Source organism: Phascolarctos cinereus, unplaced genomic scaffold (assembly GCF_003287225.1).
Source record: "Phascolarctos cinereus isolate Bilbo 61053 unplaced genomic scaffold, phaCin_HiC Scaffold_1;HRSCAF=81, whole genome shotgun sequence".
Classification (NCBI taxonomy): Eukaryota; Metazoa; Chordata; class Mammalia; order Diprotodontia; family Phascolarctidae; genus Phascolarctos; species Phascolarctos cinereus.
Genome location: NW_027555514.1, coordinates 128,909,551 through 128,934,879, shown reverse-complemented (window position 1 = coordinate 128,934,879; position 25,329 = coordinate 128,909,551). Strand labels below are relative to the sequence as shown.

Sequence of the window (25,329 nt, the reverse complement as noted above, 5' to 3'; positions counted from 1 at the left end):
GAGAGGAGAGGATGGAATGCGTTCAAAGTATGGGAGACAGCCTGAGGAAACATCATTATGTGAGAAACAGTAAGAGGCCAGTTTGTAGAGGGTAGAACAATGAGAATGGAATAGTAAAGAATGCTTTAAAAAAAAAGACTAATTAGCATATTTAGAGATCAAAAAAATCCATTCTAAAGATAGACTAAAACTAATGTATCACACTGCTTTAAAAACTTGTATAAAAATTATTAATACTAAAGGCTAGAAGAGATTTTGGAGATAGGAGAGGATATAGCCATTAGAATGGAAAGAAATTCCAAATTTTCTTTTTTTGTTGTTGTTAATATAAATGCAGCGTTACCACAAACAACAGTAAGCTACCAAAGAAAGCAAACAACCTCTAGATTTGTACCATTTGTACCTTAATCCAATGGAAAGGAAAGTCCCCAATAATTATACAATAAATACATCTTAACAAAACAAAATGAACAAACGACCAAAAACCAAAATACTTTTGCTTTGTATCTCCTTCTATGTCTGTTTGTATACTTATCAAGCTCTGTTACCTTTGGTTTGTTACAAATTTATTGTTGTATACATAATGTAAACTGTTCTGGTTCTCCCTTAATTTATTCATTCGTTTAGTTAACAAGCACTTTTCATTACATTAGAGTATTATTTCTTTATTTTCTTATTTATTTTTTGTGTTTCTTGTTTTTATAGTGCTATATGTTGCTTTATCTTAATATACCATGAGATGTAGTCAGCTATTTTCTAATTGTTGGAGAACATAGATTATTTTCAGGCTTTTTGCTATCACAAAACAGGCATCTATGAAAAATTTCTGTAGAGGCACATCTTTTTTGCCTTCTAATAATATTTTTTTTTAATATGGAGCTGTAGGAATGGGATGAATGGGTGAAAGGATATGGTTGATTTTGTAACACTTACATGTTGCCAGATTGCACTCTAGAAGGTTTTCATCCAGCTATTATCCTACCAATAATGTATATCAACAACAATAAGTATTTATTAAGCACCTATACTAATCGCTGTGCTAAGGGTTGAGGTCACAAAGAAAGGCCAAAAAGAGTTCCTGCTCTCAAGGAGTTCACAATTTAATTGGGAAAACAAAATGCAAAAAGGTACATGCAAACAGAAAAGGATAAAGTGGACATAATCTCATAGGGAAGATCCTAAGATTAAGGAGGACTGGAAAAGTTTCTCGAAAAAGGTAGGACTTTACTTAGGACTTGAAGGAAGCCAAGAGGCAGAATTCCAGGCATGGGGCCCCCCTCACCACCATGTCACTAGAAAGCTTTACCTAGGTGTTAGGTAATTTGTGGGTCAGAATAGTTTCTAAGCCATAGATGCCAAGTTCTAACTCATATACTTACCTTTAGTAGTCAGCCAGTGGATGTGAAGAGGTCTAGGACTTTGGGGTGCTGGAACCCCAAGATTGTGGTACCAGGCCCTGCCTGAAAGAATTCAACTCAAATCTTCTTCCAGCCAGAGGAAAAGCTTATTAGTGATAAAACACATAGGCCAGGTAACGCCCATGAGGATGAGCAGGCATGAGAAAGTCTCAGGCTTTGGGGCGTGAGATTCTCAGCATCTGAATGGGGGCCAAGGTAGATCTTATATACTAAAGTGACTTTGGGTAGCCAGGGGAGGGGTCTGGGAAAATGGTCTGGGAAAAGAGTCTGGATGGGAATTCAGATTGGAATGTCAAGAGATTGAATAGACAATGGGAATAGATAATGAAGGAACTGAAAGGCATCTGAATGAGATCAAACAGGTGAGGCTAGGGCTTTCAAAGGGAGATGAGGGGCTGGGGCCTGTAAACAAATGGGAGCCAGATTCTCTTTGGGTCAAGGGGCAAAGACCTCGGCTTGGGCCACACCCCATCAGATGTACATAGGTTTTTTGTTTGGTTGTTTTTAAAAAGTCATTTAATGAAATAGCATAGCAATAAAAGTAACAAAAGAATATACTCTCACACCTGGAGATCATTCTTCCACAAATATACACTCACTTAATTCTCAGCCTATTTACTTCCCATGAGCTCCGCTTCTACCTCTCTTCAGCCACTCACAAGATCATCATTTCCTTGATTTTGCCATCATTCACAAATTTATCATGTAGAGGTTCAAGAATTCTGAAATCCCCTTATCAGACCATAATCTATTGGCTTTACCCCTCTCCCTCTGCTTTCTCTTATAACACCCTACTCATTATCCACACTGTGACAATCCCTTTACCCTTCAGTTCTCTAAGAATATTTCCCCTGCATTAGCCACTCCCTCTTCTTCTCCCCATCCTGACTCCATGCTGAACCAATTCAATTCTATGCTGTCCTATCTCCTGAATTCCTAGCCCCCTTACTATTTTACCAGGTAAGCCTCCCAAGCCTCAGCCTTGGATCATTCCCACCATTCCTCCAAGATGACTCTGGAGGACAGAGTGAGGTTCATGACTTTATGCAACTCTGCCTCACTTAAATCCGATTCATGTGCAAATCAAAACATCATCCTTGTGATGTCATTGGTCTTCTTGGGAGAGAACTAAGGAGGAACCACGAGAACAAGAAAGGGCTCTGCATGAGGTCTCTTCACAGACAGAAGGACTTCCAGAGCAGGTCTTATGAGTTAAATGTATGTCACACATATTTCTTACGTGTGTGCGTCACTACTATTATGGTCTAAGCTTAAGTTTACTCCTCTCATGGATGCTGTGTGTATTTATGGGAAAGAGTAAACCGGCTTTTTAGAAGGTTTTATATTAACTGTCTTTACCATGTTATCTGTGAGTAGTGGTAGTTGCCCTCTTGTTATCCAACCTGCCAACTGGAGTAGAAGTTGGGTAATTGGAGAATGCTGCTTTCTTCTTGTTCTCCTTCTCCTTCTCCTTCTCCTCCTCCTCCTCTTCCTTCTCTTTCCTGCACCACATGTGGTCCCTATCTCCACTTGGGATGCTATACCCTTACATGTGTGTGCTCTGTCCACAGGAATATTATTTTTGGTCACTTATATTTTGGGATTTTAATTTTTAAAATCTTTGTTTGTTTGTTTTCAAAAAGCTGGGACAATTTACTTTTTGTCCTGAGAAGTTTTCACTTATGATTTCTTGAAATATTGCTCTGAAAAAAAGGGTTTTAAAATAACCCATTGTGTTTCAAGTGGAACTACTTGACCAGGCCCTTAAATCCAAATCACTATGGCTTTCATGGAATGGCCAATGATAGCCCCTAGTCCGAGCCTTTGTGACTCATTGTTTAGGTTTTGTTGACTTAAAATGAGCATAAATAGCAATTGTTTTCTGTTCTGACCAGAAACTCAGGGGGTCTGCCCCTCCCAGATTGATATATTTGATGGTAAACTGCCTACATCTTTTGTCTCCATTCTTATCTAGCCCTTAGTCATTGAATGGACGGGACCTCAGGCAAACTGAAACCAGGGAAAGACTTTGATTTTATTTTTTGGTTCTTTTCTTTTCTTTTTTTTTTTTGGTTAGGCAATGGGGTTAAGTGACTTGCCCAGGGTCACATAGCTAGTAAACGTTATGTGTCTGAGGCCGGATTTGAACTCAGGTCCTCCTGAATCCAGGGCCGGTGCTCTACCCACTGCGCCACTTAGCTGCCCCAGAAAGACTTTAATTTAGAAAGGCCTAAGTCACTACCCTCATGTCTTTTGTCTTGCCATTGGACTTGATGACTCTGGAGGAGAGAGTAAAGCTGATGATTTTGTGAAGCTGTGCTTTGCTTAAATCTAATTCATGCACAGGTCAAGACGTGATATCATTGGTCCTCTTCAAGAATGAAGGACCAACAATAACAATAATACTCATTCAGTGAGAAGAGTAGATATACATAGGATTCATTTATTGACTTTCATATATGGGCAATTCACATGATTATAACACATGTACAAGGGTGAAAATCCCCTGATGCTGCTGATGTCTTTTAGTGATTTTTGTTCTAAGCACTGAGTGTTTCTTCCCCATAGTACATCACTTAGCACAGCTCCTAAGTATCACTTCTAGCACCTAGTCTTGAGCTATTTAGCTATCTTCAGAGTCACCTAGTATTCTTTCCACTATCTATAGGCAGCTAGCAAGGTGGCACCATGGACAGAATTCTAGACCAGGAGTCAGGAAGACCTGAGTTCATATAACCTTGTTAACTGAAAAAAAAAAAGTTAAAAAAAAGCTAAATTTGAAGTGACTTCAGATTTACACTTTAGTATCTACTGCTCTTTATCCTTTGGGGACTTGTTTTCAACCACATAATTTACATCTCCTATTTAAACTATAATAAAGATATTTATAAGGGTGTGTGACACTTACCCAGTGTCTGCCCTTAGTTTCTTAATCTATAAATGGAGATAAATATATCACCTAGTTTCCACAGTTGCTGTAAGGATAAAATAGTATTTACAAAAGCTCTTTGTAAGTCTTAAAGCACTATATAAATGTTAGCTATTATTATGTACTGGGGAAGCTGTTGTTGATAAACCTTTTCCCAGTAGGTCAGGGTTATAACTCTTTTTAGTAAACTTTTTTTTTTAATTGTACTTTGGCTCTAGTTTTTAGCCAAAGAATCATCTTCAGGGCCACATGCTACTCTGTTCACCATCCATGAAGGAGTCCTTAAAAAGGAAAGGTTACAATGATTTATACTAATGGAAGGAAAAAGGAATAAGAAGTGATGTTTTTTTATCACCATTTTATAGTTGAGGAAACTGAGGCAAATAGGGTTCAAGTGACTAGCATGGTCACTAGTAAGTGTCTAAGAGCACATTTGAACTCAAGTCTTCCTGACTCTAGGAAATCTTAATCTTTTTGGAAACATAATGTACTATGCCATGTTGATGCCTCTGGCTATGAACCACTTTTCTCTGTCAGACTACAACTAGGGTAATAGTGTCCTACCTGAGATCATGTAAACTATGTTCTTTTCCAGTCTTCTCTGACTCCTTCAGTCTACTTCTCATTTTATTTGTGGTCAAAAATTCTTTTTATTTTTTTTAAAATTGCTTATCATACCTTCTTAGTGGTAGCAAATATTTCCCAGGGCTTTGCTTCCTCAAAGAGAAAAGGAAGTAAGTGAAATTATGGTGACGAAATTGCTTTCAACTTCCTTCTACCATGCTCCTTTGTTCTATGCAAATTTTTTATTTGGCCTAAGCATGCTGGAGAAGACTGAAAAGGCTAGTGATCTTTGTCCCACTTCAAATTAGAGCTTGATCAGTCTCTGGTATCTTAGCAAATATGATAAATTATCTCATCACCCCTATCTCTACCAACATTGAATATTATAATTTGGGGGAGTATTTTTTTTTCCAATTTAATGGATATAAAATGGTATATTAAGGTTGATTTGATTTAAGTTTCCTTTTTGTAGGAAATTTGTCCCTATTTTCACATTGTTAACCATTTATATTTGTTCCTTCAAAAAATTATCTGTCAATATCATTTGGCCATTTCTTTAATGAGAATGTATAATATTCTTATTGATATATAAAAGTTTCTTATAAATCATAAGCATTAGACCTTTATTTGATATTTTTACTTGCAATAATTTCAACCAAACTTTTATTTTTATTTCTGAAATAGTTGTTTTTTTCTTGAGCAAAACACTTCTATCATTATATAATGAAAATCTATTATTTTGTCTCCAATAATTTCTTCCATCTGTTACATAAAAATTTTCCTTCTCTTTACAACTGAGACAAATAATATTGTTCTTTTTTTTTCTTCTCACTTATTTAAAATAGATCACATCATGGTTTTTATGTAGTAGACACTTAATACTTTCTGAATAAAGTTGAATAATTTGTTATGGAGACTTGAATCCTCATTTATGATTACAAATCCATGTTACATCACTATGTGTCACCCTTTTGACTGATATCTCTCATATAGTTTAAGTAGGAGGTGTAAATTACATGGCAGAATATATGTCTTTAGAGGATAAAAACCAGAAGATGCTGAATTGCAAATCTAAAGTCATCCCAAAATTAGCATCTTAAAAAATTTAATTACGTTTTTTTAGTTAACAAGAATTTATTTTCCTTCCCTCTCACCTCTCCTTCCCACAATGTTCATTGTTCTATTACTTGTTTTTATCCAAATCATATCCCTGTGGGAAATTATGATAACTGGAGAGTCAAGGAGAGTCTTAAGGTATACTTTTGAAAGGTGTTGGGGTATGATGAGTTAGATGTTGAAAATTCTCTGGTTTCCACTTGTAAGGCATGTAAATAAAATATAATTCTGTGGTGCTGTTCTGCCAGACTGAATGACCCTACAGGATAGAAATCAGTGCGTAGATATGAAAAATAAATCAAGGGGTTCTCCTTGAACAAAAGAAGGCTCTGTATATAACAGAGGTGAGTTACACTACAGGATATTTGACTGTATTTTTTTTTTTGTATTTCAACATTTATAAGGGCTTAACGGTGATTAATTATGTATTTGAGTAACCCAAACTTAGGGCAGCTAGGTGACACAGTAGATAGAGTGCCAGGCCTAGAGTCAGGAATATCTGAGTTTAAATATAGCCTTAAGACATTTACTAGCTGTGTGACCCTGGGCAAGTCACTTAACCCACTTTGCCTCAGTTTCCTCATCTGTAAAATGAGCTGAAGAGGGAAATGGAAAACTACTCCAGCAACTTTGCCAAGAAAACCCCAAATCCAGTAACGCAGAGTCAGACACTACTGAACAACAAACGACAAAAATCCAAATGCGTTTATTGGCTTCATACTCCTTGATGAGGAAATGCAGAAAACAGGAAATAGACATTGATGACAATTCAAGTTAACCAAGAAGAGGCAAAAAATGTTTGATTTCAGTTAAACAAACAATTTGGAGGGGCTTTACTCTGAGCCAACAATGCCTGACATAAAGCTTAGATTCCTCCTAAGGCTCACAGCCAACAGCAGACAGGGCCTTTGAACTTTTTGTGTGTATAGATGGGGAGGCCTGCGTTCTCAGCTTTAGGGTGCCTGCCATCCAGAAAAAGCTGTGTTTGAACCCAGTTTGTTGACAAAGATGTCTCTGTGTATGGTGAGCCCTCTGGGTAGTCAGACCAGCCAGCAGTTTTTCTGGGGTTTCTAATCTATCCTGGAGATTTTGGTAGTCTAAAGTTCAGCTTAGTTGTCATTATAAAATGCCTTTCAAGCTCCTGGGGGGCAGAGGAGATGGTTCGGCTTTTCCTTACCCATGTAGACGTTTTCTTCAGGTTTCATCTGAGTCAACAAGGAAATCTCATTGAGTTTTGGGACAACATGGTACCATGAAAAAAAGCACTGGCTTTGTAGAGTACCCTGAATTCAAATCTCATTTCTATGTTTCTTGTTACTCATGTGGCCTTGGTCAAATCACTTAACCTTTAGGAGGCTTAGTTTTCTTATCTGTAAAATGAGAAACATCAGGTCTCTTCCAAGTCTTGATCGATCAGAGTTTTTTTTTTTTTTTGGTGATTATGAGAGATATGGCTTTAAATCCATTTTAGAGCCACGAAAGTTTTTTTTAAAAATTGAATTGAAGATAACATATATGAACATACTCTGTATACTGCAAGGTACAGGTATCAAGCGTGGAACCCGTGGACCTCATGTAGTCCACAGCCTGAACCAGATTAAAATGTCATTGGGAAATAGACAAAACAAAAAAAATAGATTAAAGTACAATAGACCTTAGATAATATTGCATTTAAAAACTAAATCAATATACGGCCTGCAAGGATCCTTACGTATAGTTAAGTGATCCCATTTCTATTTGAATGTGATACTACCCACGCATAAGGTATTATTCTTTGGTATATTATATTAAAGTTCTCAGGCAAGCTGTGCTCCCACACTTAGAAAAATACTTCAAGGAGAAAAATAGCTAATTACCTCTAGTTCCAACTGTTGAGTCAAAGCCAGGATTATAATCATAGCCCCAAAATGGCAAGGGTGTTTATCTGCAGAGGACAGAAAAGCCCATTGGCTAGTGTTTATTTTGGGTCTCAGTGATGAATAAACTAGACAAACAAAGAAAGAAATACAACAAAGAACAGAGGGTTCTAGAAAAGGGAGGGAATACCAAAGAAATAAGATAATTGTAAAACAAACATCAGCAAAGTTAAACCAATATGTCATATGGGTTATATCCTTATATCACTCAGTGGAGGTGATTTTGCTACTCCCTAGCCAGTAGGAGAAATAGAACTCATTTCCCTTCTTTCCATCTTAGCAGATATAGCAAACATTTAAAACTAGTTCTCTGCCAAATTCTCTATTGAAAGAGCTTATAACAACACCCAGTAGTACAATTCTGACAGACCAACACACTGTTCTATATGGCAGCTTTTTTAAAAATGCCAGCCAGTAAACTAGAGGTATTTTTTTTAGCTTAAACCTTAAGATATGTCTATTTCCCCTCTTCCTTATTTTCTTGGTTTCAAATATATTTTTAGAGCTGTCATTCCTAGTTAAAAACAGTTCCAAAAGATGAAATAGTACAGGATGTAGCCAATTTACAGGATGGTTAATCACCTTACCTTCCTCTCCAGTTAAGTCAGTCTCATTGTTCCAGTGACAATACATTTCGTGTCTTTTGTCTGTGGCTAAATGCCCAGAGAGCATCTAATCAAGAATAAAAACGAAATAAAAAGAATGTCAAGAAACACTGAGATTGCTTTTCCCAAATACATAGGTACTAGGTCTATAAATCACTTTTGTTTCTTTTCCTAGTCTCAAGATTGTCCAAGTATTTTCTTTGCTGAGAGGCTCAATGGCCTTTATGTTCACAATTCAGAGAAATCCAAATTATGCAAGTGAAGGGTTTTTTTCCTTCTATACTATAGGAATCTGACTGTTGGAAGCCATCTTTTTCAATGGTTGTCCATGACTCTGCTTGCTTTACGTGTTTACTTTAATGTCACATTTATTAACTTTTCTGGATGTTTCAGCTGGTGAGTCTTTTGGTTTCTGAAAATTAGAGGATTAGCATTATTTATACAACCCACGTTCCTTGTCAGTAATGCTTAGTCCTCTTACCATTTACATGATATTAATCATTTTTAGTATCATCTAGACCCTACAGTTAAGGACTCAATTCACTTAGAGGACCACAACTGAATTTCTGAACTTGCTAATCACTTGTATATACCTGTGACAAATCATTATTTCAGAGAACCCTTCTAAACTTGGCACAAGCAAATGATTCTATTATTTGAATTTTTCACGAGGGTATACATTTTTTTTTTTTACAAATGGCAACCTTCTGAGGAGACAACTTAAACTCAACATATCTAAAACAGAACTCATTATCTTTTCCTCTAAATCCTCTCCTCTCCCCACTGCCTTCCCTATTACTGTAGAATCTATAAAGTTGGAGGCAACTGAAAAAAGATTGAACAAAATTTTATCCTGTATATAGCTTGCTTTGTATATAAATATTGTTTGCATACTCTCTCCCTTGTTAAACTGTAAGCTCCTTGATGGCAAGGACTGTCTCTTGCCTCTTTTTGTATCCCTAGCACTTAGCACAGTACCTGGTACATAGTAGGAGCTTAATGGATGTTTATTGATTGAATGATTAATTTAGAATACAGGTAAAAGAAATTATTCCTGTCTAGATAAGGAAGTGTAATAATGAGAAAGTAACTCCTTACATTTGTATGTTGCTTTACAATCTACAAAGCATTTTTACATGTTTTATTGCATTTGATTCTCACAACAAAAGTGAGAGGAAGACAGTAGAAAGATTTTATTTCCAGTTTTTAGAAATGAGATACAGAGAAATTAAGTAAATTGTTTATACTCATATGATTAATAAGTGGTACAGCCTGAATGAGTATTCTGACCCCTAGTAGCAAAAACCACTAGGCTGTGAGTCAGATTCTCTTTCTACTCTAGTTTTAATTCCATCCTGTACTGATCGTGTGATCATGGGCAAGTAACTTAGATTTCCCTGAGCTTAGTTTCCCTATTTGTAAATGCAGATAATAATATTTCCCTCACCAAGTAGTTATGAGTACCAAATGAAATAATGTATATGATACTACTTTGAAAACTGTAAGATATTATATATGTATGTATATATGTATATATGTATATATATATACGTATATATATGTGTGTATATATATACATATATATATATATGTGTGTGTATATATATATATATGGGGTGGGAGTGTGTGTGTGTGTGTGTGTGTGTGTGTGTGTGTGTATTGCTCTCTTACCCTGTATGGTTAGTGGGGATTTCTGTTTAGGTGTAGCTTGGACTAGATGGCCTTTGTACCTTCGAGGTTCTGGGAGCTCCACATTGCAAAGGTTTTGTTCCTTGTGAGTTTGTATCAGTGTTTTGAACCTTTTGACTTCAGGTAACAGAACAACAACAAAAGGTGCTCAACTATTTAACTATTCAAATGTATCTCTGAGCTCATCAATGTCAATATTCCCTCCAACTCATCAGTCACTACGTGCCCAACTTGTTCAAATCTTAACCACGTAGTTCCATAAATTTACCATAGGGAGAAGATCTAATATGCTTGGACTCTCCTTCCTTTTTTCCCCTAACATCAATAGTTAACCAGTGAAGCACTCAAGTTGTCCATGTTCTTAGCCTCACTACATAACCAGTTCGTAGTTTTTGATCATATATTTCTTTGATAACCACCTTTACTTCAGTTCTTCCTTATAGTTCCTTATTTGTTTTGTGTTGGTTCTGATTATGCCCACTATATTACTCTCTGTAGCCCATGGAATAATAATCATTTTAATTAATTAGAAATTATAGTATTCCATAACTTATAGCCATACAACAATACTAGGATAATTTGGGCTATAGAATATCATGGAAGCTCTTGATGTAATCTGTAACCACTCACAAGTTTGCCCTAACTACCCACACAAGAAAAACCAAGTGGATGAAGAATGACTCTTGTCCAGATTATGAAATGAAGATAGTTAGACAATTTATAGAGCTTATCCTTCAATATAGAGATACAGAAATCTTTAGAGAGAGCTATATCAATCCATCTCTGTAGAGATATGTATCTTGGATATATAAGTATTAATATAGACATAGATATAAAATATATGGATATATCTATATGGATATGGATATATATATGTATATGCCTACATTTGTAAATACATATCTTGGACAAACAGTGCACTAACTGTAGCTTGATGCAGTCAATATTAGATCATCCAGAGACAGGAACATTTGAAAAACTTCACCATATAAGGGAAGTCTCTTTTCAATTTGAACTCTGTACAGGATCTCCTCCATAATAGTGGTTAACTCATTTGATAAGCCTAGTCTCTGTTTTATATGTTTGATATTAATGATCACAGGTTAATGAAGCAAGGTAACTTTGTTGTCACATCTTACATTGAATCTTCAATAAATTTGATATATAAATGATAGTCAATATGTTTAATGACAGCCATGGGGCTGGGTTTTGCCCATAGGGCTGGGTTTTGCTCTTGAAGATAAATGTGATATTTTATGGGGCCTCTGTTATTACTTAGTAAATGTAGATACTTAAATTAGTAGGTAGGAAACTACTACCTTACTCTTAATTCTGGGCCTTTGCATTTGGTCTCTTGAATTCTTGTCTGCCTCTTAGCCCATAACATTTGAGTTGATACTTACACTTAAAATGTTCAAGTCTTCTTGAATATAAAATTCAATGAACAAGGGATCTACAAATTCATTTAGAAAAGCCTCAAGCTTACATTTGAAAAATGACTTAGTAAATTTGTAGTGTTTTTGTAACTAAGCATAATGAAGACTACTTTCCCTCAAGTCTACTCAAAATAACAATGTAGATAAAGCAAAATGGAGTTTTTTTTTTTACTGTCATTTGGTGAATCCAAATGACACTATTCTTTGTCACCCTCCCAGAAAAACTCTATCTTGTCTGAACTGTTGGGATTGACCAAGAGCTTATTCAAATTCACCACAAATTTACTAGATGAGTAATTCCCCATGTGCTTTAACTCTGTCTACACAAAATGACCTGGGAGAGTTTCCACTCAGTTGCTCTAGTATTGTGTATCTATGCATAAATAAAGGGCATTAGCCTTTAGATTTGTTAATCTGGCCATGGTTGGCAGCATTTACATGCTGTTAGTTTGAATTTCCTTATTATCCATTCATTACAGGTAGTTAACATTCTAAGAAAAATGTAAATTCTGTAAGAAGCATAAGTGTTTCACATAAACTAAGTCAGTTTGAAGCAAAACAAATCTGATAGTTGACCTTTATCTTGGGTTCCAGTAGGTGTAAATGTTAGACTTCTCATGTGGATCAGTGCAGCCAAATTTCAAATGTCAAGTAATTTTAAAATTCAGTTATATATTGTAAAAAGATCCATGTTTGGTGAGTTCAAGAATGGCTGTAATTGGAAAATTTTATATATTTAAGGAGTTAAGATATATGAATAAAAACAGATTTCCTTTAGGAGTGTTAGGTTTCTCTTACTTCAGATTTTAAAAGCAATTTACTGTCAATCAGGAGATTGTATTTTACCCAAACAATATTGAAAAATTTTTCCCCAAAACAATTTAAAACATAAAGAAAAAACAAAACTGTAAGTATTGGAAATACCTATAGTTATGCTTTGTAATTCTACTAGCTGGTAGTCAGTGGTTAGCTATAATTTCTACTGTAAATAGCCAGAACTTTACAAAATAACTCCATGTCTTCAGTAAATAGATTCTCAACCCTATGGTCACTATATATTAGCTAATTGTAAAAGAACACACAGGTTGTACTTGAGGTATAGAAGGAGGAGGAGGAGGAGAAGAAAAGAATCAGGGAAAGATGGAAGGATCTGCTGTGCAAAAATGTTCACCCTGATACCACAAAACAGTTGGAAATTAAATTGTTGAGAAATAGATGCATTCGAGTTATCCCCTACAATGCCAGGGGAAAAGTACTATGATTATAATCCAAAGCCCTGTCTAAATCTTTACAATTTTGGCAGAATTGTTCAGATTCTGGGTTATCCTAATAGCTATAATTTCATAGAATAAACATTTGTGCATAAATACCCATTTCTGGTACTTATAAGACTGAATTGAGGGTTCCTACTCTCTGTGAAGGTGCAAAAATCTCCCTTGGGTTCAATCCTCATCAAAGTCAGCAAAAATATTTTTTGTTCCTATGTAATGAAGATGTTGCAATTTTAAGAACTCCTGACACTTTTTGTGAATTTGCCTATAGAGTCAAGCAGCCTTTGGTGGATTTGATGCCAACTTCTGAATGATTTACTTTGCTCCAATACTTTTCTGGAAGTTGTAGGTTTTGAATATAGACTCAGCTGTGTTCAGTTACCTGTGGTTGATATGTCCAATAGTAGCACTTAATGGCTTCAAGCCCTTTAGAAAGTAGAATTAGTTTTGTTCTCTGTCCTTCATGTTGGAATATTTCAGCTTCACTTGTCGTTTAGGAACTCATTTTGTACATAATTCCAGTGTTTGGTACAACATGGTACATAATGAAGGTCAGAGGATACAGGAAGATTTTATTAATTTCTCCTAAAGCCAAGCTATTCTGAAATGAATGAGAAATTCACCATAGTCACGTGCAAAGAATGACATTTACTGACCTTAGAAATAGCTATAGACCGGGGATTCTTAGTCTGGGACCCATGCACTTGTTTTTTTGTTTTTGTTTTTTTAAATTCCTAACTGTATTTCAATATAATTAGTTTCCTTCTTAATTCTATGTATTTTATTTTATGCATTTAAAACATTATTCTGAGAAGGGGTCCATAAGTTTCATCAGATTGTCAAAGGGGTATATAGCACACACAAAAAAGATTAAGAACTTCTGTTCTAAAGGAGAAAAAAAGGAAATAATGACTTTAGGTATAGCTCTAAAAGGAAAAGGGGGAAAGTTATGAACAATTTTTTGAGAATGGTGATCTCTTCAACTCTTTAGGTATTTCTTACTCATTCCCTAGGCCTATGCTTTCTATACAGTAAGAGTTCAATGAATACTTATTGACTTGAATAGAGACTCAATATTTATTGATTTTGGCAAGATAAATTTCTGAGGAATTTATCAACTTGCTCTTTATTTTAGAAGCGAATCATGAATTTCTTTCAATGATCATTAAAGATGGTATTAATTTATTTAGTATAATGAGAAAATATAAGGTAAAAATGAACTTTGTTCCAGAGAGTCACAGAATAGGACTAATTGAGCTGCTGTAAGAAACTATCCCCCCTGTGATATAGAGGAAAAAAAACATTGGATTTGGGGCATGAGAACAGGACTTTGAATCATAGCTCTTGTGCTTGCTACCTTTGTCATCTTGGACGAGTTACTTCACCTATCTGGGCCTCAGTTTCTTAATTTTAAAAACATTAGGGTTAGAATAAATAAACTCTAAAATTCTTTCAGGTTCTAAATCTTACAATCCCTTGGTATGTTTGAGAGGCTCTCGCCCATTGCCATTTTTTTCTTACCCCTTCCCATCTCTGCCAAATGCTTGAAGTTCCTACTGAAAATCCCAATTGAAAAACTACTACTATAAGTTATCAGATTAATTAAGTTGTCATCATTCATTAATGTCTAAGTGATGAGTAGTTTAAGAGACTACCTAACCTGAAAGATCAAACAGAGTCCTGTAGAGAGGAGACTGGTCACGGATAGGTAAGTTTGATGAGTAGAGGAGGAAAAGTTCTAGGAATGAAGTGCTGCCTAAGGGAAAGTTCTATTGAGGCACAAAGTGCCTACTGAAGTAGCCAGGCACAGGCACTAGTGCATCTAACATCAGGCAATGGGGCTACTGAAAGTGCAATGGGGGGCCATTGAAAACAAAAGTTAGAATTTTGCCTTTGTCACAGTAGTCTCCTAACACCTGTCTGTCTGTCTGTCTGTCTATCTATCTATCTATCTGAATGAATGACACTGTTTATACTTAACATGGAATTTGAGCTTTTTTCACTATTGTTGATAGGTCTCCAATAATACCAAAACATTATTTCCTTTTTCTTTGTAAGTTTAGCATATATTTTTACCTATCATGGACACCATAATCCAAATGCCACAATACATTCATTAGTCAGTCAGTCAGCTAGAATTTATTAAGCACCTTTTATGTATCAGGCACTGAGTATAGCCCTTAGAACTCAAAAGAAGGGGATTATAGGGAAGGAAGTTCTCTATAATTTTTTTTTCAAGTTAGGGAATCAGGATGACTATACCCAGTTCTAACAGGGATCTGAAGTTTTTCTTGAAGAAAGTAAGTGTTGGGAAAAGTTTCATAACCAGAAAAGTCTTTGGGAAATTTTTCTTCCCATTCAATTCAGAAAGAATTTATTGTGTCTTATATTGCCTGGCACCATGCTAGGTGCTGTGAATATAAAGATAAAACATAGAAAAGGTTTACCCTCAAGAAACTTAGGTTCTACTGGAAACATACTGTACCCAGATAACTCTATAGAAAATATATAAAAAGTAAATATAAAGTAATTAGGAGGGAGAGGGTGGAATATGAAAATGGGGTGGGTGGATCGAGAAGGGCCATATTTAGAAAGTAGCATTTGTTATAAATCTTGAAGGGAGCTAGTAATTCCAAGAGGGAAAGGTGAGAAAGGAGAACATTCCCCAGATATGTGTTACAGTCTGTGCAAAAGCACAGTGATGGCAGATGGGGTGTTATACATGGGGAATAGCCAGGTCAGTCTGGCAGGAATATAGACTGTGTAAGAGTCATGTGAAATCTGTTTGGAAACATCATGATGGAAAGAGATTATGAAGGACTTTTTATACCAGAGAAGTTTGTATTTGACCATATGAAGGGAAATGGCAAGGTAAAGCCTATACTTTAGGAATATCAGTTTGGGAACTGTATATAGCATGGATTGGAGAAGGTAGAGATTAGTGTCAGGGAGACTAATAAGGAGACTTGCAATGGTCCAAGTGAGAGGTCATGAAGACCTAAAACTAGTAGGATGGTAGCCATGTGATCGGATAACAAGAGACACTTATGAGAGATATTGATAAGGTGGAATTGATGAGACCTGTATTGGATATTGTAAGTGAGGGACAGTGACAATTCAGAATAATCTGATGTTGAGAACTTCAGTGAATGAAAGAATGGTGGTCCTTCAACAGAAATGAGGGAGTTAGGAAGTATGTTAGTTTTGAAGGTGAAGATGGTTTCTATTTTGGATATAATGAGATTGAAATGCCTATCATACATCTAAGAAGAATGTCCCACAGGCAGTTGGTGATAAAGAACTAGAGTTTGGGAGAGAGATGAGAACTGAATATTTAGATTTGAGGGTCATTTGAGGAGAGTTGATAATTGAACCCATGGAAACTGATAATAAGACATCTTGGAGGTACATTCAAAATTAAGGGCAGAATGTGGATGGTGATCCATCAAAGGAGGCTGAGAAGGAACAGCCAGGTAGGTTGGAAAAGAACAAAGAGAGAGCAGTGTTGCAAAAAATCTAGAAAAGAAATTGCATCCATCAATGATGGTCACTTGTGTCAGAGGCTGCAGAGAGGTCAAGAAGGCTAAACACTGAGAAAAGGCCATTGGATTTAGCAACTGAGAAATCATTGGTCACCTTGGAGAAAACAATTTTCACTGAGTTGGGTGGGGGGATACTTAGAAACCACTATTTCAGGGGGCTAATAAGTAAGTGCTAGGTAAGAAAGTGGAGGCCACAAAGCTTTGTGTTTAGTGGGAGAGTACCAGTATACGTGTTTATTAGACAAAAACTTACATTATTACCACAATTCTGGTTTTTTTAAAAAATATTTTTGAATGAGGCTTTAGCCGTTATGCCTATGCAGTTAATAGGTATTCATTTTTCTTTTCATCTTGTGAAATCTCCACTTTGATTTTTGTTCTTCAGTTTATAAAATGAAGGTCATATCACTTGAATCTCATGTGAAGCTTTAATACTCAAATATTAAGATGGGTCCATTTTACTCCAACAGTGTAAATTGCAGCCCATTCATTCCTGTCCATCCTGTGCCTCTCTTGTCCGTGTTTTCCTACATGTTCTCTATAGGGAGTTTACCTAACAAGCTGAAGGATTTCCTCATTCTCTCAACATCACAGGGGTACCAGTGGAATACCCTGCATGTCCAGCTGCCACATGACTAGCCCATCCTCTCTCCTTATCACACAATTCCTTCATGACATCTTTTATTCCTGTTCTTCTTTGGAGTTCCATGCTGTATCCTACTATATCCACCATGAACCTCTCCATTGTTCTTTATGCAGTGGTATTCCATGTCTTGCTGCTGCCATGTAGAAACATCAGTGAAATTTTAGCGTTGAAAAAGTAGACCTTTGTTTTCATAAGAAGCTTGGACCTCAGTACAAAAGGAAAAGAGTTTGCAATTTCCTGAAAACCTCTCTGCCTATTCTCTACTTTTTCAGGGCTAGGCCTATCTCATTGTCTATCTGAAACTCTAAGGGTTAAAAGTTATCTATCAGAAGCCCTATGAGATCCTGCCCAGTTTAAGGTTCAATTTATTCAATTAATTGCTGTCATAAACTCATTTTTACTGAAGGCCTGTTACTGCATAATACTATTTACTGTGCTATAGGGCATATATTAAAACAAACCAAAACCAAAAACAAACAACAAAAAAGCCAGCCCCCAAAACTCATACAAAAGTCATGCTCTCTGGCTTCTAAGAATTAAGCCTGGTCGGATAAGATGATTAATTGAAACTAAATAATGCATACTATTTATAAAATCTCAAGCTTTACATCATCCATTTTTTCAAAATTCATTCAGAACATAGAGCCAAAATAATTAAATACATGATAAGGTATAATGGGAAGCCTAATGAGATCTTATCTATAAAGGGCTTTTAGAGTCTCAAGTACAATTGCAATACAGAACTTTTTTTTTCTTTCTGAGGAGTTAAATGATAGTACACTTGAAGAATATTAAATCGGCTTGTAATTCTATCTATAAATGCATCTGAATAATTTGTTTTATTGTAACTCCCATAAAAATTAATCAAGTTGCATTCTAAATTTATCTTAGAATCAGACTGAAATTAATATTTATTTCTCTCTTATTTTACTTTTCAGTTGGACTAGACCAATTTTGAGGAAAGGTTTCAGACAACGCTTGGAATTGTCAGACATTTATCAAATTCCCTCCTCTAACTCTGCAGACCATCTATCTGAAAAGTTAGAAAGGTATGATCCTATGTATCTATTTTACAGTTGAAGAGTAAAAAGCACTTGCCACACTGTTTTTAGAAGCATAAAAATGATTAGGTAATTTGGAGGGAAATGTTAATTTGAGTAGCAATATCTCACTTCAATTGATACAAGTACTGTCTATTGCAAAGGGTGAAACAAAATAACAAATTTTGTAGTTTCTGAAATTTAAAAAGTGCTATTTGGACTCTTAAAACTTATAAATACTCCAAAGATCCATGGTTTCTTCACCACATGAAACTCATTTCATTAACTTATGAGACTAGGGATACCCTTGAGATATCTGAGGGAGTGGTCTGAAGTATATGGTGATTCAATAACTTGACTAGGGACAACACATGTAGTTGTCATTGGAGATGGAACCTGAACCCAGCTCTTCTTGATTCCAAGCCCACCCCATTATATACTAGACCAGAGGTGTCAAACTTGTAGCCCACGGTGAGTGTCATCAGCATGTAATTGGGAAAGGCTCAACAAAATAGATAAAAACACAACATACATGATGTTAATTTATGATTTTCTAAGTCAATATATTGCCTTCAGGGATCTGTTTCTATTTGAGTTTGACATCACTGATCTAGTTTAACCATACCACCTCTACTGAGAAATTCTAAAAATTTACCTAACTTAAAAATAGATTTGGATCATACAAAAACACATTTGATTTCATTATGAAGCCATTCTTCTGTATTCCACTTTTGAATGTTTAATGTGGAATAAGGACACATTTTATTCTAATTGACAGGTTGTTTTAATGTAATAACTATTAGACAATTAAGAAGTAATATTTACTCTTGTAAAGAAATCCAAAATTTATTTTTGTTCTGCTATTGCTTATTTATAAATTGATAGAGCCATAATTTTATTGGGAGAGGGGCATTCCCCTTATTGAAGCAGATCATGATCTTTCCATACCTCATTCTATATAATTCTTAACCGTATTTCCCAATAATTCTTCCAAAGACCATCTACCTAATGTAGTCATCCACTGCATCCGGGTCATCACCAGCTGTCTTGACTTTTGTCTTGCCACTGGACTTTGATGACTCTGAGAGAGTGAGGCTCATGACTTCATGTACCTCTGCCTCACTTAACTCTAATCCGCTCACCAGTCAAGACAGGTCCTCTTCAAAATAAAGGACAAACAACAATCTAATACACAATGGTTTCCATTGTATTAACTATCTTGAGTTTACTAGCATGCCATCTTAGCATCTTTTGTCTACTATTCTCAATTCATGATCTATCTTCTTTTTATTCTTATTTGTGCTTGATCAGACTGAATGACCACTTGCCAAAGATGTTTGCAGAGCCCTTTATAAACTTAACTTCTCACCTCCTCTCGACCCCCAGTCTCTTTATGAGAAGCAACAAATGATTCCCAGTGCATGTACAGGTTGAACTAGATGGCCCCTGAGGTCCCTTCCACTTCCTGAATTCTGTTCCTGGATCTTCAGAGAAAGCCTGGCCTCTTGCCTTTCCAGAGTTTCAATTGATAATAGCCTGGACACTTGCCCAGGAGGTACGGAAATCATGGGACTGAGTTGAGCACAGAGTTCACTCCAGGCTGTAGGTGTAGGGCCATTGCTTGGACTGGAGAACTCTGAGTTGCACACAGGCATCTTGCTTGACTTTGAATCTTCTCATGAGTTTCGTGCCTTTATTATGCAGAATGACATTAATAGGTATGCCAGTTTACAAAATGCAGAATTGTCCTCTATTTTGTAACTGCTTACAGAAGTTATTGTATATTTGATCTCTGTATAGTTAGAGAATAGTGTATACTGATATTCTTTAGAAATACCCTACTACTTTAGAAAAAGATAGGGATGCATGGAACTTTAAGCTTTTTATTTACAGGATAATCTGAGAACAACTGGAGAAGGAAATGGCAGAATCCAGTATCTTTGCAAAGAAAACCCCAAATGGAGTCATGAAGAGTTGAACATAATAGGAAAATTACTGAACACTACCAACAATTTACAAGATGATAATATCTAATGACAGATATAGTATTTAACAAAAAGTAAACAAATGGTGTAGTGGAAATACAGGCAGAATTTCTCAGTTTCTTAACTACATAATTTCTATTCCTAACACTAGGTATAATAGAAAAGCTATGGTGAATTCCTTAAGTTGATCTTGTTTACTATTTTAGATTTTTCATTTTTAAAACTGTATGTAATACTAAACTAAAAGAGAGACTGTGTGAAGGAAGTTGACCTTAGAAGAGTCAAGAGAGGTGCAAGAGAGGTACCTTTAAAATGTACTAGTGGTAGGACTTGGGTAAGTTACTTAACCTCTCAATGCCCTTTTTAAGTTTTTTAAGCTTTTTAAGACTATAAACTGCATGCCTTTGAGAACTCAAGGGTAATCAATTCACCACAGAGAAGATTTTTTTTTAATATTTAAGATTTTTTAAACATTGGTTTCGAAGAATTCAAGCTCAAATCTTCTAGGAGGAACCCCATCTGAATAAAAAGATTTACATGAAAAAGTCATTGTTTTCACAAGCTGGTTGGGCCAAACCCTCCTTCGTCTTTTTGGTTATGAAATATATGGAAACTGTGATCATTGAAGTGGGACAAAAGTGCTGATTGATTGTCATTAATTATGTAGAACTTACAGGACTGGGCTCTGTGATACTCCAAATAGACAGCAGTGAAACCATTCTCATTCAGATCATAAAACAATAAACTTTCAAGTTGAAGGATTCCTGTCCTATGTATGGGCTAGCAAATTAATAGATTGGTAAATGGGTGTTTTTAAGTACTCCAATTAACTCATGATGAAACATTTCTCCATTTGTTCATTGGAGAGGAGACAGACAATAGTATGGAATGTGGTATAATCCTGTCAGATGGGATCACAATTGCCCTGTGTTTTGTTTATTTATGTAGATATGTGTGTGTTTGTTTCTGATACAAGGTGGGATTCAGTGAAGAAGGAGATGACTTTGGTGGGGGAATAGTCATCAATAAGCTTAAGAACAAAAACACATAAAAAAAAGATTATAGCTTGCAGAACTATTGCTGGTCTGGGCATTGGTATAGGGAAGTTCCAACGAGGGAGAATATTAGATAGATTCATAATTTTAGGCTCATAGCTCCCAGTGAGGGAGTTTCCTACTTACATGGAATCATAAAACCAGACAAAACTAAGATATTAAGGAAATTCAACCTTCTAACTTTTCAGCTTACTGTTTAAGTTTAAATTGTATGTGCTACTTAAGTGGTGAAGATCTAGGAAAATTTTTTGCTAAACTTACAAAATTTTGAAAGCCATATTTGAGAATATCTTTTCTGGTTTTTTCTTTCTTTTCTTTTAAACTGATTTTCTTCTTTCTGAAGGTTATAGAAACTCCTAAAATATTTTGCCCATTATTTCTGGTGTTAGGCAGTACAGTGCTTTCTGTTAAGAAATACACTGTGACCTTTTCATGAATCAGCTCCCTGCAGGGTGATATATGGTGAGGCATTTAAATGTGCCAAATATGTGACTGAACTAGATTTGAACTTTTATTGAGTTATCAAGTCAGTGAGCATTGGGTCTTTGGGGTCTTTACAAATTTTTGGTTTCTTAAGTCAATTTGACTAAATCTCCTTGGATATACTTGGGTGAATCAAACTATGTTGAGAGCACATAACAACTCAAACATTTGTCCTTCCAACTTAATGGTCTTGTTTTTTGTGTTTCTTTTTCAGGGAATGGGACAGAGAACTGGCATCAAAGAAAAAACCTAAACTCATTAATGCCCTTCGGCGATGTTTTTTCTGGAGATTTGTGTTTCATGGAATCATATTATACTTAGGGGTAAGAATGCTGCAAATAAATTCACCATAGGTATATAAAATAATCCCAACCTCTATAATTGTAATAGCTAGCATTAAGGTTTGACAAACACTTTGCATATATTATTTTATCCTCTCAGCATCCCTGTGAGGTAGGTGCAGATGAGTAACCTTAGGTTAAGTTACTTAGCCAGGGTCACACAGCTAGTAAGTATATGAGGCTGGATTTGAACTCAGCCCTTGGTGACTCAAAGACTTTATCTGCCTAGCTTTATTTCAATAGGACTGAAACAACAAGCTGGCAACCCATTGTTTTGGGTTTTCTTCAGTAATATGTAAGGAAAAACTTACAAGTTGGAACCACTGTAACCACCACGGAAGGAACTTCAAATCTCTGCTATAGAGATGTAAAAATTTTACTTCTTCTTTTTTTTTGCTAGGCCACAATTTCCTTATCTGCAGTATGGTAAATTGGACCACATGACCTCTTAGATACCTTTTAGCTCTAAATCTATGTAGAAAGAGGGGCCATGGAGACCAACAAAAGTACAAGGCAGCAGCACACCAAGTGCTTGAACCTCAAAACTAAGTATTTTCCCCAGCTCTGAAGCCCATTCCAGAGCAAATGTGCTTGGATTACAAATAGCAAATTAAACTTAACAATTAACATGCTCATATGAATTGCTTCTTCTAAATAAGTACTCTTTCAGTACCAGTTCGCTGTTTATTTTGTGCCTTAGATTAAATGTTGCCTTTGCTTTCCAGAGTCCTGAAGAGCAGAAGTAGCATAAAGGGAAAAATTGCTCTTAGTGATCTGCCCTTGCAGAGTGTCTGAGGACCTGGGTTTGAGTGTAGGCCAGTGGTGGGAACCTGCGGCCTTGAGGCCACATGTGGCCTTCTAGGGCCTTGGGTGCGGCCTTTTGACTGAGTCCAAGTTTTACAGAACAAATCCTTTTATGAAGGGGATTTGTTCTGTGAAGTTTAGAGTCAGTCAAAGGGCTGCACTTGAGGACCTAGAAGGCCACATGCGGCCCCAAGGTTGCAGGTTCCCCACTCCTGGTCTGGGCTCTGTTACTGACCTGCTATATGAATTGTGGCAAGGGACTTCAACTCTTTTAGGCCTCTGTTTCCTTTTTTGGTAAATTGAGGGGGCCAAACTAGATTATTTTTAAGTTCTCTTCTGACCCTAAATCTTACGCTGAACTGCTTTCCAGTGATACAAAGCAAGATTTTTAAAATTTTGCACTGTGGTACTGTAGGCAAGTGACAACCTTGTGCTATATTCCTTAGGCTTGTCATGTATTGAGTCAGGGTAGACGTGACCTTAGACTGAAATGTTAAATCCAGAGACAGTGTTGAAAAGGCAGCTTAGGACGTTACATACATGCTTTCTAAGCGTAACTTTGATTCCACATGTCATCTCTTAACCACTTCAGACCTTAGCTAGAAAAGTTGGTGACAGAGATTGCAAATGAATTGATTCTTCACATTAGAGCTGCGTAAAATATTTGTTGTGAGGTTTCAGGTACTCTGTGTGTTGCTGTCTTGTACTTACGTTGGTCTTCCTGACCTCTCCTTAGAGGTCATGTAGTCCAAACTGCCCCTATTGCAGATGAGGAAATTGGCCTAGCAAGCTTAAGTGACCTACTCAAGATCATATAGGTAGTAATCAACAGAAGTGATATTTGATCTCAGATACTCTGGCTCCAGAGAAAGTGTGCTTTCTACTATACCACTGTTACACATTTAGGCAATATTAGATGATTATCTGAAAGGTAACTTCTGGTGTAATGGATAAAATGCTGGATGTGGAGTCTGGAAGACCTGAGTTCAAATCCTGCTTCAGACAATTTTTGCTGTGTGACCCTGGACAAGTCACTTAATATCTGTTTATCTCAATTTCTTCATCTATAAAACTTAAACCACGATTTCCAAAAGATAACCTGACTGTATGATTGGAAGAGCAACACGTCCTTCCTTTTTTCTTTTTGGAGAGGATGTTGGGACTTTTTAAATCTTGTGGATTTTTTTTTTTGTTGGGTGGTGGTGTGTGAGTTGTCAGGGGCAGGAGTGGAGGAGGAGGGAGTCTACATTCTCCAGTGCTATTTAAAAAATTAATGGAAATAATTTTATTTTGAGAATTTTGAAAATTTTACAACATACTTTGAAATTCTCTGTGCTAAATTACAGTTCAGAATCCTTGGTATGGTGACCACATAATCAAATTCATGTATAGGATATTTTCTTTACATTCTACTTTTCTAGGGTAACTTATGATCTTTGGCCTTATAGAAATCATACTAGAGTCTATTCCTTGAACATATATAGAGATAATTTACAATTGTCCTTTATGACAGATATAGGTAGATAAAGTGATAGGTAGATAGATAGACAGTCAGATAGACAAACCCTTGGTATGACCTTGACCATTCTAGGCCTTTCTGGACCCTTCTTATCAGTAAATTGATGGTATCAGGGTATATGGTCCTTAAAGTCTCTTTCAAGCCCAGAATTCTAGCCTAATATTTCAACATATTCTCTGCTTCTGTATACTAGTCTAGGATTATGATGACCAAGATCCAGATCGTAGCTCTATGTCGTTCCCTAGATGTTGTTCTATTACGTACACCTTGTATTGAATAACATCCTCATCTTCTCCTTAGTAACACATTATCTACCATTACATAATTACTGGTTCCCCAAAGTTGGAGGTGAGCCCTGCCACTACTCCCTTTCTATTTATGCAATCTGCTTGTACAACACTCTTTTCCCTTGATTCCTACAGTGCATAAATTAAATTTAGTCCAGTCCAACGAACATTTATTAAGCAATGCACTATGCTAAGCACTGATGATGCAAAGACAAAAATGAAAAACATCACTTCTTCTGTCTCCTAGAAGCTTGCATTCTGCTGGTTCATATGAACAAAGCAAATAATTTCATAGATAAAAATTATTTATAATGTCAAATAGATGTTTATACAAATTATGAAATTTTATCCAATAGAAGTGGGGAGTTGTTAAGAAATCTAGGAGATCATCAGTATAATTCACTGGAAAGTCTTGGATTTGTTGGACCTGACTTTGAAAAGTGACTCTACCTTGTGACTCTGAGCAAGTTGCTTTTCTGGGCCTCAGTTTCCTCATGTTTAAAATGAGGAGATAGAACTAAACCTCTAAGGTCCCTTTTAACCTTAGGTCTATGATTTAATCAAACTCTTTTGTTTTATAGATGAGAAAACTGAACCTTATAGCTATGAATTGACTTGCAGAGGGTTGCACAGAAAACTAGTGGCAAAGTTGGGACTAGAATTCAGATGTCCCAGGGCCAGGC

At 36.0% G+C, this 25,329-nt stretch overlaps 1 protein-coding gene across 1 annotated transcript in view; it reads left to right on the top strand.

Annotated features, from left to right (window-relative positions):
* Nucleotides 1-10,265: 10,265 nt before the first annotated feature.
* CFTR (CF transmembrane conductance regulator) overlaps nt 10,266-25,329 on the top strand; it is a 196,319-nt gene continuing 181,255 nt past the window's right edge. The window contains exons 1-3 of the mRNA XM_078149954.1: nt 10,266-10,360; nt 18,071-18,181; nt 21,910-22,018. Coding sequence (XP_078006080.1) covers nt 10,266-10,360; nt 18,071-18,181; nt 21,910-22,018 — 315 coding nt within the window. The remainder of the gene's footprint in view (nt 10,361-18,070; nt 18,182-21,909; nt 22,019-25,329) is intronic.